We start from the raw sequence: 14,726 nt of genomic DNA on the forward strand, positions 1-14,726 counted from the left end.
CTACTTTAGTTTTTGCTACCCACAACGTGTTGTCCAATAGTACTTGTCACACTTTAGCACTAAAGTGGGCCTGAAAAGGTATGTAAACTAGTTTATAACTCTTTTAACATAAAAACTCAACAGCTTTGGTATTTACATAAACAAAAATATCTTCTTCTAAATGCCTAAACAGGAATATATTATGTTTGGTGAAATATAATCTTGGACATGTGCCTCAGCATTCTGGCTTATAAAATGGGCATAGTAATAATACCTGCCACTTGTTGAGATCAAATAGGATAAAACACAAGAGTGAGTTCAGTGTTTGGCTCCTGTAGCTGTGAGATTATTCTGCATATCTATTTAGAAAAGTAATAAATCCTAATACTAAACATTTGATTTTGCAAAAAATAAACACATTTTCCATTTCTGATAATTAAAATCTTAATCAACTCCTCCTGCTTCTTCAACACCTGCCATAAACTCAAGTACTTTGGTAACTGGAAAAAATACATTGAGCTTTCACGTCAGGTCTAAAGTTGGGAAATGCTGACTACCACAGCAAAAACGCCAGAAACTGTGAAATGGATGCGGTGATGACTCTTCACAGGCTCTTTAGACTCTTTGGGAAAATCCCAGACAATGAACATGTACAGGACACCAGCTACACCTTATCTCAGATAGAAATAAAACATTCTTCACATCATCTGGGAAATATTTACTGAGTATATACCATACCCTGGGGTAAGAGAAGCATACGTCCTTGCTTTCACTTTGTAAAGGAATAGTGTAGTTCCAACACCTGTGGAATTTAGTCCAAAACATAAAATGTATATGCCCAGGCACAGTCTTTTAATAGAGGGATCATTATACAGAAACACCTGAAACAAAGAGAACTTTACTTTCCCATCACCTTTTATTAGGAAAGATCTGTTTTCCAGGACTAAAATGACCAAAGTTTACTGTTACAGAGGTCAGCGTAGCACATTCTGGTGCCTATCTATAGGTTCAAGTGGCTGTGCCAAATTTTAAAACAACACCAGAAAAACGGAAGAAACAGTTTCAAAGCATCTTATTATAACAAGAGAATTTAGTTGAGATGAGTCTTCAAAAGGAGAGTGATTCCTGAAGGGCAATGGGAAGGTCCTACTCGTCATTGCCCCATGACTTGGCGTCCTCAAGTATCTGACAGTGGCCAAAGGATGCAAAGCCATCTCAACTTACAGAGAGAAAATGGGCCCTGATGATAAAATACAAACCCCAGTCTGAAGGACCACATCTCTTAGGTACTTTACAGCATTCATTTGAGGGTATAAATTAACAGGGTTAAAATTTACAGTAATCATAAACCTCATATAAAAGCACAATTTTTATAAAGAATTGCCTATTTGATATATGTGGATATTTGTGTGGGATCTGCTTAAAACATTATACACTCAAATCCCTTCCCTTCTTCGTAAATAAAGCTAAAAAGATGTGGCCAGCTGGGTTTCCTTTTAAACCTTTGAGAGCCAACTAAATTGACAGATTTCTGATAGAATATGCCCATAGCCCCAGATGGCCTTCAGACCACAAAAAACTTTTTTTTTATCTGTAGTTCCTTTTTTTCCCTTTTGCAGTGGACATGTAATGCTTTTATAATTAGGTATATTAAAAACACATTAGGTGGCAGAAGACTTTGGAAAGCATGCTAGCTAGGAACTCCTTATTAGGAAAGCTGGCATTAGGCATAAACCATCGGAGTATATTGTGAGTCACCTAGGTGAAAAGGGCATTCAAAGCAATTATTCATTTCATCTGGAAATACGATGTGCGGTATCACCGACAAGTTTTCTAAAGTTATAAATGTTTAAAAACCCAATTCATTCACATTATGTATTAAATATCTGAATTATCTATTAAGTCATTTAATAGTCCTTTTCTCCAAAAAAGGGACAAACTTTGGTAGAAACGGACAAATTTCAATTTCTGTAGGAGATGGTACAAGCTAGCATGGTGGTATAGAGGTGGGACTCATAAAGCTGGTGTGTGCATCTGAGTGGCAGTCATTGGGGGTGTCTGAATTGGATCTCAAAGGAAAAGAGACAAGGCTAGTGAGTTAAAGAAGGACATTACTATCAAGACATTACTAGCAGCTTTTGAAAAGGCATAGCAAGGTAAAGCAGTGGTGTGTGTGGTTCAGAGAACCACAACAAAATGACTTTTGATGAAAACTAAGAAGAAAGGAGAAAATACAGACGAGGTTTAAAAGAGGTAAGTCAGGGCAATTCAGAGGCCCTATGTGCCATAGAGGAACCTGGACTTCGACCTCTAGTGGTGCAGAAAACCAAGGAATTTTTAGCAGGGATAAACGATTCTATGATGGTTTTTGATAGACGCTTCTGGCAAGTAGTGTACAGGATAGCCAAGAGGGGAATGCCATTTCGGAGAATCCAGCAGTGACAGCGATAATGACAAGAGATTGAAGTGAAAGAGAGGTGCTAGAGATGGAGGACACAGAAGACATTAAGTGGACAGGAAGGATGGGGTGAAAGCGATGAAGGAACACAGCTCTCTGCCTTAACTGAGCGGATGCAGCTGTCAACGCAAGATCAGAAGAGTGATGGTGTTAACTCCCCTGGAATACAGGTGAAACAAAAAAGGGCTCAGACCTGGGAAACAATTTTTTTAATACAGCAAGGCGTTAGGGCAGACCAAACGAGTGTCAGCTCTAAGTGCTTGAATTCAAATTTGAGAAGTAAAGAAAACACACTGGAATTTAACTAAAAATAACCAAGAATCTATAAATATTTCCTATGATGATCCAAAAAAGTTGTTTTACAATTTTAAAAGGGGGTGGGGAGACACCATTGCCATCTACAGCAAAGATGCCTGAAATGGTGTGAAATAAAGAACAAGTACATTAAAGGGCTATAGGGGAGGTGGGAGAAAGGAAGGTTGATTTCATAGCTGGAGTCCAATGTGGACCCTGAAATCTCAGGAAAATGTGCATAAGGGATACAAAAGGCATATAAATGAATAGGGTGGCTTTCTGTCAAGGACCACAGAGTGTATGCAGTCAGGGAGACAGATACAAAACATAAAATGTATAACGTCTGATTTAAATACTGTGGGAGTGACCAACTGCATCAGTTGCAGAGGACGCAAAATTTCAGTGAGATCTTCACAGAAAGAGGAACGAGTCAGTTCCTCTACCTGTTTTGGTCAACAACCCTATCTTCCATTCTACCAGAGCCACCACCTCTAGGAGCTCTAGATGTTTGATCACTAATCAAGTAATTTCATTACTTCCAAATTCCCAATTTCAAGTACCCTACTCTTTACCCGCTTCTCCTCTTTCCAGATTATTCTCTCCATATCTCCTTTCCCCAAACAATCTTCAATCCCACCAGGCTCATGCCCCCACCCCCGCCAAGGCCCTTCATGTTTTTATCTTCCTCCTTACCTGCTTTGGAGTCCATGGCTCTCCCTCACCATATCTGCCTGGAAAATCCCCAACACTGGTTTTAAATGCAACTTTTCTGCCTAATCTCCACCTGGACGTGAAGTAATGCTGACCGCTCTCATTTCAAATTTTCCTAACTATAACCGAAGGGCACCCTTCATTCTGGCCAGTAATCTAACATTTTACTAGTCAATCCACATTCTCATGTCCTGGATGAGGACACATGTTCAAGTTTCTCCTTAATCCTGTCTACTCTTAGTTGTTTTGTTTGGTAATTTTAGTAAGGTAAAATTCACACAGCCTGTAATTTACCCACATAAATGTACAATTCAATGGTTTTAGTGTATTCACAGAATTGGGCAACTATCACAATCAACTTTAGAACATTTTTATTACCCTAAAAGGAAATCCTGCAACCATAGGCCATCTGTTTCCCAGCTTTCCCCTCATCTGTCCTAGCCCCAAGCAACCACATAATGTTTTCTATCTCTGTGGGTTTGCCTATTAACATTTTGTATAAATGGAATCATAAAATATGTGGTCCTGTGTGACTGGCTTTTGCTTGGTGTATCTTCTCAAGGTTCATCCATGTTGCATGTTTAAGTCCTTCATTTTTTATTACTAATATTCCATTACATGAATATGCCATATTTTAGTTACCCTAGTTGGCTTATCATTTTTTAAAAAAGGTCTTTAGAAAAAGACTTTTTCATCCACCCACATACCACCAAATCTACCAATTTACTTGCACCTGAATTCACATTAGTCCTACTGTCTGTGACTGTCTGTGCTCCAACGGTTACACACACTGTTCGTATCCTGGATCTATCCCCTCTCACCTACATCACAATCTAGCACACAGCCCTTCTTGCTTGCACCAACATGTTCCCCTCTACTGGGCTTCCCAATGGTAAGGATGCCGTAGTTTTTGTCCATCTTTCAGAAACAAGAACAAAAATTAGAAACTCCCTCACCCTGCATCTCCTTTCAGATATCACCCCATTTTGTTGTTCTCCTCTATAGCAAATCTCCTGAGATGTTCAAAATCCTAACTGTATCCTTCATCTCCCATTCTCTGACGACCCTATATAACTGGGCTTTTGAACTCATCAATCCAATGAAAGCACTTTTCTCAAGGTCACCAGGAGCCTTCATTTTGCTAAAGCCAGCCGCCAAGTTGCAGCACTCTTTCTTCATCCATCAGTGTCATCTGATAATTCACCTCTCTCTCCCTCTTTCCTGCTTACAAACTATACTTGGCTTCCAGATTATCTCCCTCTACATTTGTATCCTAGCCCACGGGCTGTATCTTCTCAGTATCCTTTGCTGCAGAATACAGTATAGATAGTGGTCAAAAGCTCAGGCTCCTGTTGGAGTGAGACTACCTCAAATTCTAACATTGCTACTTGTAGCTACATGACCCTCGTAAGGTTATTTCATCTCCAAGTGTTTCAGTTTCCCCATCTATAAAATGAAGATAACCCTGAGGGCTGCAAGGCTGAAATGATTAATAGATACAAACTGCTGAAGAGTTTCTGGCATGTGGAACTATGTCTTAGCTCTCAGCATCATATTCTTAGCTGCCAAATGCTGAAGAATTCTTGTCCTCAGACCTCTCACCACTTCTCTATTTACATTCTCTCCTTAGGTAATCTTACAGGCTCCTGTGGCTTTAATTATTATCTTTATCTGCTAAAGATGCCAGAATTTACATCTCTATTAGATGTTACCAGTAGTTCACCTGACCTCTGTACCTGGGTATCAAAGTTAGAATATCCAACATTTTAAATTGTTAGGCTCCCCTCAAACCCACTCCTACAGATTTGCGCATCACAGGAATGGCAATTACATCTACCAGTTGCTCACATAAAAAACTTGAGTCACTCTTGACTCTCTTTCACATTTGTATTTAAATAATATGGCAATTCTGAAGGCTCTATCTTCAAAATATATTCAGACTCTAACCACTTATCACCTCCGCTGCACCAGCCCAACGTGGGCTAGCTCCCATCTCATCTGCTGCAACAGCGTCAGAATGGGTCTCCTTTCCACTCTTACCATCTTCTAGAGTCTGTTTCTCTAACAGCCACAGTAATACTTTAAAAACGGTAAATCAGAACATGGCGTGGGTAAAAGACTACACCATTTCCACTGCACTCACGGCCTAGTGCTCAACAACCTTTTCTAAGCTCATCTCCTGCCACTTTCTTCCCTTTGCTTTCCCTTCCCACTGTGGTCCTTCGACAATCCATACTCCATCTCAATTCAGGCCCTTTCCTTTGGTCCTCACTCTACATTCCTTTCCTCTGTATTTACATGAGGGTATTCTCTTCATTACTGGTTCAGATGCCTTCCCTAGCAATCATATTTAAAATTGTACACATCCGTGTTACACCCTGAAATTGCCTAACTGTCCTGTTTCACTCTCTTCACAGAAACATCTCCATGTTAAATTATTAGCCCAGGTCTGCGAAAATATAAACTCCAGAAAGACAGGTTTTGTTCATTCTGGTATTTCCAGTACCTAGAAGGGTGCCTGGCACACAATGGTTATTGACTACATATTTATTGAACATACGAATGGTGTTTGCAGAGGTGATGACCGAACTCATCAAGGAGAAGATACCTCTCAGGGGATTAAGAACAGAGGCTACAAGGTCCAGGTCTTTTCCCAGGGTGGTAAGAATCTTTCCAGCATAAATCTAGGAGGACTTGAACTTTGAGAAAGGATGCAGTTTTCTTTCAATCTCCTTTTCTGTCCCTTGTTGCAGTTCCACTGTTTTGATTTGATCTCTACAGAATGAGTGTCACTGTAGCATTTTGCATGAACTCAAAATGAAATTTTCCCACATGAAGAAAAAGATGTATCAACCACTCTCTTTCATCAATGCCTGAAGATCCCTAAGCATATATCCCTAGGTATTTTTTAAACCATCAAGTATTTTCCTTTTTTCATTTCAGACCTGCAGAAAACTGAAATCACAGTACAACCAACATGTTATTTCCTTTGCCTAGATTCACCAATAATATTTAGGCCTATTTATTCTGCAAACACTCCTAAGCTATTCTTATGGAAGGCACTATGTTCTGAGAGCTGGGGAAAATGGAAGAGTAAGGAGCTAATTTGCAAAGAATGAGAAAAAGCATCTTTCAGATCATATTATACATTAAGATTATATTTTAAAAATGATGCTTAGAATGTTAGCAAGAGATTCTTAAGAGAAATTTGAGTTTTCAATAATATATAGTGCAGATATACTGAGAAGTGGCTAATCTATTTTTGGCATAAGGGTACATTATGTTTTGATAACATCTAATACATGAAAAACAGAATTACAAGTGAAATTGGAGAATGATTATCTTTTTTAAATGCTTGGTTTCTTCAAAATAATGTACAGTAGGCTCTGTATGTTCAACTTCCTACAGATTTGCTTTTTGGAATTTCAGTTAGTATAATAATAATTACTAAGTATGTTACTATAATTGACAAAGTACGATAGCTATGAGTTAAAATTTCACTATCAGAGTTAAAACATTTGAAATCTAAAATTAACTTTCTATCACTGAATGAGATTATCTGTAGGCAATTTTATTTTCAATATTAGCTAGAAAAAAATCTTACCTGAAATTCTTTACAGCAATTAACTTTGTCTACCAAAATCAATCTAGAGCCCAGAGTTACTACCGCTCCCACCTTCCTCAAGATGTCCCTCAGAAAGATTTAAATTTAAGACATTCTTCAGACTTGCACTCTAGAGCAGTCTAGGAAGTGACAGCCCAGGAGAAGTGGAGACAATGTGTTAAAACATTTCAAGGTTTTCTGCAAGACCTTCTTCATGTTTCATTTGAAGTGCTTTGCCTTGTGAGAAACTATGGTGTGTTCACGTGTAAATTCATAACCATGCCAAATATTTGTTGTAGATTAATCACTATTTTGCATTATCCACGTATCCAATGAACAATGTTATATACTAAGTTGAAGGTACTGTAATTTGTATTTAAGAACCATTTCTACTATATAACACTAGTGGAATAACATAATACAGTAATTAGAGTACTAATTCAAATATTTTAAAGCTTTCAAAGAACACTTTTACAGGATAAGTAAACAGGCTTTTTGGGTACCAAATCAAATACCTGATATATCACTCTAGCTTATAATTTAAGGTAACCAAACATTAAAGTTCAAACAAAACTAAAACACAAAAATTGTTTTTTAAAAAATTACATATTATGTTAGTACTTTAAAAACTCTACTTCCTAGAATTTTCTTCAGGCTTCCTTTTAATGTCAGTGGCTAACTAGTGCATTACTAGTAGACTGGTGCTTTAATATTCTAATAAGTATTGCTAAAAATGAGCCATTAAAAAATCTAAAATTTTAGACAGAAATTGTGCAAAAAAAATCCAAACAAGTGAAATCACCAAATCAAATTCCAACTGATATTGGATATTGATATTGCTGGCAAAGTTACTCATCTTCTAGGCAGTTTCAGGGATCATAACGATAGTATAAAAACATTTATGCTTGTTTAAATATAATTCACAAACCAATTCTGTCCCCACAATTTCCTGAGGTGTCCAAATCTGGAATCACCAACTCAAATGCCTAGTGAAGCCATGCCAGGACTGCAGTGCATCACACCACTGCCTAGTAATTCAGCCACAGGCCACCAACTTGTGACTCTGGCTTTAAAACCTTTGGTAACAAAAATTACAAGTGGGAAGTGATCTTACAAATACCCAATTCTTATTTATAAATTTTACCATCAGCTACAGTAGTGTGACAAAAACTGGCGGTAATCTCTTCGTATTGATAATTAATGAATAAATATACTTGTCAAGAAAGAGGCTTTAATTTCCCATAAAAGGAATGAGTTCGACCTAGAACAGTTTTTGCTTGAGAAGAGATTTTGGATATACTGGTAACACAGTAGAGATAGGTAACACAAACAAACATTTTTTTGTGTATTCTTTTTTATTGTTTGGAACACCAAAGTAACCCAAACTTTACATTTACAATGAACTTTTTAATAAAAATAGGCTGTACATATTAGAGATACATGTTATACAAAAGTTTTTGAAAAGTAAACACAAACACTTAATACAGTAAAGAGAATGAACTGAATTGCTATCATTTTTAATATTCCTTTTCTCCTAAGTGACCAACAACTGTAGAATGTTATCTTTAGCTTTTATGAAACTCCCACCATGGTAGCTATTTTGGTGTGTGAGATTTCTTTAAAATCAAGTCATAATGAATAATTGTTGTGCATCAAGTAATTTTATATTTTCAGATTATCAGTATTACTGAAAGAATCAAAATCTCTAAAAGTTGGTTTTATTCCCTCCCAATTCAGTAGTACAACTCAACTAATTACTCCCAAACTAACACCCACACTTAAGGTCTGATGATACAAGCAAACCATCCTTAAGGCACCCACTGCCTCTTTCCAGTATAATCAGGCTTCACTACAGAATTTTTGGAGACCCACTGAACAACTCTGTGGCACCTACTACTTTAAAAATATTGCCACATTTCACAAATTTAGATCCAAGAACTCAGTTAAGTCTCACTCACTGGGAAAACTATAGCTATCTAGTAGGTGTGCCATTTATCACTAAACTGACACGTTTTCTCATTAAGCCAACTGATGGAACTTTAATATGTGTAAATTTATGATCTAATCTATCTTGAAAATATGTGAGGCAACCATGTCAAGAGAAATTTTTTTTCCTAAAAAGTAGGCTGGATGCAGTCGCTCACGAGGTCAAGAGATCAAGACCATCCTGGCCAACATGGTGAAACCCCATCTCTACTAAAAATACAAAACTTAGCTGGGCATGGTGGCACGCGCCTGTAGTCCCAGCTACTTGGAAGGCTGAGGCATGAGAATCGCTTGAACTCGGGAGGCGGAGGCTGCAGTGAGATGAGACTGCGCCACTGCACTCTAACCTGGCGACAGAGTGAGACTCGTCTCAAAAAGAAAGTTTGCTTCCTCTGTCTGCCAATACAACAGTTTAAAACGAATCACAGCTGAAGTAATATAATTTTAGAATTGCAAAAGATATTCTTCTCTAGGTGTTATAAATACCATTATGACATTTCTTACCTGTATAAGCACCTGCCATTCACTAAGTGCCTGTCCTACAGCAGGCCCCAAAGCAAGTGTTTTATATATGTTAGCCCATTAAATCATCACGACACCATTGTGTCTGTCATTTTTATCCCCCTTTACAGATGAGAAAACTGAAGTTTAGTATCAACTTCTAGACTCACAGTTTTCTGGGGAGCATAACAATTCCTTTTATTATCTTAAAACATTAGAACACCAAGAGGAAATACCAAAGCATCTTAGTTCTGGGATTCCATCACTTGATTATCCCAACCTAATTACTGATCCTTTAGTACTGCAATACTGCAGTGTGGTTACCACATTCCTTTATCAAAATGATAAAACTGGTTAGTCTTGGATGAACCCTTCTCAGCTTGCATACACATTTAAAACTCATTCCTCTATAAGGTCAAAATTCCTGTGATATTCTTTTCAAGACTGCTGACTGAAGGCACATGGAAGGCCTTCTTTCTCATGACTGGAACTAACCTGCTGCATTTTAGTTCAAAGTGCTTATTTTAACCAAACTGTTTTCACTTTTCTTACGTCAAATTCTAAACCCTTCTGGATTTAGAATAGCCTTCAATTTAAAAATTTTGTTTTAGAATGAAGATAATCATCAGAGGTAAAATATGAACAGTCCTGCATTGAGAATCACCCACTCATGTAACAAATGTTCCCCCTCTCATGGGTCCATCTAGTGGGAGGAAGATGGACACGCAAACAGTATGTCAGGTGATGATAAACGCTACGACTGATTCAGAATTTAATTACTTTTCTAGCCATGCCTAGCTTACTATGTTTTTCCAAGCTCACCAACTTCTCATCTGTGTTTGGTTTCATATGTTGGACGCAGAGGTTAAATTGTATGTTCAGTAGTGATAAGAAATAACAGGCAGGGTCTTCAAGACCTAAATGTTAAATCACAGGCAAGCTACTTACTACTATTCACGGTTGTTTGAAAGCAGTGGTTATTAAACTTCTGGAGTTCAAGAGATATTTTCACTCATTCAATAAATGTATTAAGCCCAGTAAAAAACAGAAATGCAGCAATTGTGTAAATAGTTTCAGGTAGTCTAACATCCATGGACCTTAGACTAGGATTCATAATCACGGGTGTGTGTGTGTGTGTGTGTGTGTGGGCATGTGGGATGTGAAGAGAAGGGGTTGAATAGAAAACTATCCAGATTCTGTGATTCTTGTGCAATCATGTTAATATGGAAAAAAAAAAAAAAAGCATAACAAAACAGATGCAAACATGTTCCCTGGTTCCTAGTCCAATGCTCCTTGTATGATATGACTTCCATTGGAAGGTAGACCTCTTAAGCAACTTCCTCATTAAACAAATCATTTTCCATCATTATGGTAACTATACTCCTATATCACTTGTGATAAATTTTAATCCCAAATCCTCTTTTACCATTACCCAATCCGTGTACTAAGGGAAATAAAATCAAGGCTATTATCAGCCTAACCTTAGGCTAGGGGAGGGCAGAATACAGTATACCATTTAAAAGCAAATTATTTTTTATTATAAATGTAATACATGCAAAAAATAAAAAATTCCAACAGTACCGAATAGCATAGGTGAAAAGTAAAAGTCCTCCATTACAAACCAATGTCTCACAGTCCTACATCTCAGAAATAATCAATGGGTTCTTTCCTGAAACAACTCAGATGATGAAAGTAAACAGGCATATGCATTTACCTTTGAAAAATACTATGGGCTCACAGGACTAGAACACTGTAATACTCTCAAGATATTAACTTCCAATTAGGGGATTCAAGTGTTCATTATATTTGGCAATACCACTTCAAATGTAACAATTTGTTCATTTAAAATATGGTCTACTATAACAAGCATGTGACATATTTATTCATAACTTAAGCAGGCAAGAGTAAGCCCTCTTAAAGGTGTAAAAGATCTAAGTTACATTGGCCTTGATCACAGTATTGAAGTTGTGGGTAAAAAGTACAACAGATAAACTCCAGCCAAGTAAACTGAGTGAGTGGGAAAGTGGTACCTCAGGCTGTGCAACTGTTACTCAGAAAACAAAGCCATTTTATTGGAATGTATCAAAAACGATTTCTTTGCTAGCCCACAAAGAATGCTACCCAAGTCCTGGGGTTTCAGATGGATAATAATTGGTCCAGACAGAGAAAAACCTATGCTGTTAAAGAAATACCTCTTTAAAAGCTGGGAAGAGACTAAGGTTAAGTTAATTACGAACTCTGTACCAATTCCTTTGCACAGAGATTAATCATTTTTCTATACCAAATAAGGATGTGAAGATCCAAACTTTTATTCAAGACAGACAAACATGATTTTGTCTTTGAGAGTATCTCTTGGTAAAGATCAAGTACGCATATTTGAATTTAAGAGGAAGATCTTCCTCAAAAACAAACAAACAAAAAAACAACCAAAAAAGCCAGTCTTGGAGAAAATTTTACCAAAATTAACATTGTTTTTTAAAAAACCTAACTTGGGGTGGGTGGGGGGTGAGGGGGGTGGGGCAAGGAAAACTAATGATAAAAAAAAATAACTTACCAAGAAGTGAAACAGGCTGGGTTACAGGAGGGGTGGGCAGATTCGTGGGTGCAGCAGGTGGCACAGCAGAGCCATACATTTTCACACTGTCACCAGACTCGGCGTTTCCTCTAGCCCCAGACACCACTGTTGGAATGGGATTTCCAATAGATAAGTCTTTTGTAGTGTCTTCATTTATACCAGCGATAGTAGCTAAGGAATATAATTATATCAACATGTGAAGCTGAATAATTAATTATCTCCCGGTCAACATTCTTCTGCCATACTATAGACCCTATTACCGGTTCACTCTCCCTCCTACACCCAGCTCCAAGAGGATAAGCAAACACAAAGAAAAAAACATGCTTACAGTTTGGGATGCTTATTGGTGGAGTGTGAGGAGGAGGAATGGATACTGGTGGAGTTATAGGAGGTGGGGGTCCAGGAGGAAGAAAACCTAGAATAAGAAAAATAATGTCAACTTATGCTGTTATCACTTCATCGCAGGCTCTAAAGTAAGTATGTTCACAGACAATTTAGTGTACCTGGTGGTAAATGCATTGGGTTGAATCCTGGGCGCAAAAATGGTGGAGGAGGAGGGGGAGGAGGAACACCAGGACCGAAGCCTGGAGGTGGAATTCCCAGAGGTGGCGTGAAAGCAGGTGGCTGGAGAGCACCAACTACAGGTGGACCTGGTTGATGTGGTGGGACCTAGAAAGAAAGACAGAAGAATAAACCACCTATCCAGACACCCTCCTGTCCATATAGTAAGCACAGGTAAAAGAGCATACTGGTGAAAAAAATAGATGTTTCTTAATTTGTGCTTATTAGACCAGTAAATTCATTAAATTACAGGTGGTAACTTCTATTCGTACCAACTGATCGAAATCAAAGCTGTGGGCCAGGTGCGATGGCTCACACCTGTAATCCCAGCACTTTGGGAATCCAAGGCAGGTGGATCACCTAAGGTCAAGAGTTCAAGACCAGCCTGGCCAACATGGTGAAACCCTGTCTATACTAAAAATACAAGAATTAGCTAGCTGGGTGTGGTGGCAAGTGCCTGTAATCCCAGCTACTCCGAAGGCTGAGGCAGGAGAATCGCCTGAACCCGGGAGGTGGAGGTTACAGTGAGCCGAGATTGAGCCACTGCACTCCAGCCTGGGCGACAGAGCGTGACTCCATCTCAAAAAAAAAGAAAGAAAGAAAGAAAGAAATCAAAGTCGTGCTCTCTACTTTATGACAGCAAATTCACACTATATTTCATCAGTGTTCTGACATCATGTAATACATTTTTAAAATGTTCCATGGTACTCTCAGCAATACAGCTTTAAGACAGGCTACTTGGCAATTTACACAATGGCTAAGATCACAGGTCCTGGAGCCAAATTGTCTGCTTCTCCCACCCACTTTAGTAGCTGTGTGACCTTGAGCAAGCTATTTAAACTCTCTAAAATGGGAAAGTGCCAACCACATACAATTATGCAGATTAAATGAGTTAATACATACTAAGTGCTGGTGCCTGGCACTTAAATACCCAACAAATGTTAGCTTTTTTTTTTTTTTAAAGATAAATTTTAACAACCCCTAGCCAGGGTATCAGTCTATGGCCTGTTAGGAAATGGGCCGCACAGCAGTGGGCAAGCAAGTACCACCGCCTGAGCTCTGCCTCCTGTCAGATCAGTGGTAGCATGAGATTGTCATAGGAGCATGGACCCTATCGTGAAATGCACATGTGAGGGATCTAGCTTGGGCACTTCTTATGAGAATCTAATGCCTCATGATCTGAGGTGGAGCAGCTTCATCCTGAAACCATCCTCCACCCCAGTCCATGGAAAAACTGCCTTCTAAGAAACCAGTCCCTAGTGCCGGAAAGGCTGGGGACTGCTATTTAACAGAGTAGGCAGGTTTCTGTAAATGAGTGCTGACACACATTGAATTTTGTTTAGAACCTGCACTGGAAGGGCATATCCAGAAGGTCAACTGAAGGGTTTACCAACTAGGGGAGTCCATTTAAATCACAGCTAAGAATGTAGCAAAGCACACAGTTTTCCCCTCACATTGAGAAAATGAAGACACAATTCAGATTTTTGTGATAGCTCAGATTTATCTGATTCAGATTTAATGTGAGAAACTGAGGAAGGAAGACAAGAAAAATCTAGTAGATCACACGTAGAACTATGGGTCAAGTTCTTATAATTTTCAAAGGGTTTTTCATTTTTCAGCTCTTACGACGTGACAAAAAACACACTGAGTACTTAACACATATTATCTCATTTAACCCTCAAAACAACTCTTAACATATGAGGAATGCCAAGGCCAGGAAAGGGAATTTGCACATTTACAAATAGGAAACTGAACCTTACGAGGTTAGGTTACATGCTAAATACCATACTGCTGAATATAAACAATGGAGTTGAGAATTAAACCCAGTTTTACCAGAATCTAGTATTCTTTTCAAGTAACAGGTTGGTTGAGTAGACAGCAAATATTTTAGAGTAAGAACATATCTTCATGTTAAAAATGGCATTTAATTTATTATAAAGTTTTCAATCCATTTGAAAATTTCATAATAATAGCACCCAAGGTGAAAATTAGGAAAATTCCTTTCTCCCAAAGCAGCAACTTATTGGGTACATATCCAAGTTTCTTCAGAACATAAC

General features: G+C 38.2%; 1 protein-coding gene across 3 annotated transcripts in view; it reads right to left on the bottom strand.

Annotated features, from left to right (window-relative positions):
• LOC105472733 (SR-related CTD associated factor 4) overlaps positions 1-14,726 on the bottom strand; it is a 61,534-nt gene that overhangs the window by 2,618 nt on the left and 44,190 nt on the right. For 2 of the 3 annotated variants that reach the window (XM_011726265.3, XM_071095605.1), the window contains exons 17-19: positions 12,612-12,777; positions 12,437-12,523; positions 12,088-12,279 (exon numbers count right to left, since the gene is read on the bottom strand). In XM_011726265.3, coding sequence (XP_011724567.2) covers positions 12,088-12,279; positions 12,437-12,523; positions 12,612-12,777 — 445 coding nt within the window. The remainder of the gene's footprint in view (positions 1-12,087; positions 12,280-12,436; positions 12,524-12,611; positions 12,778-14,726) is intronic. The other variant, XM_011726266.3, reaches the window with a different exon arrangement.

Source organism: Macaca nemestrina, chromosome 4 (assembly GCF_043159975.1).
Source record: "Macaca nemestrina isolate mMacNem1 chromosome 4, mMacNem.hap1, whole genome shotgun sequence".
NCBI classification, from domain to species: Eukaryota; Metazoa; Chordata; class Mammalia; order Primates; family Cercopithecidae; genus Macaca; species Macaca nemestrina.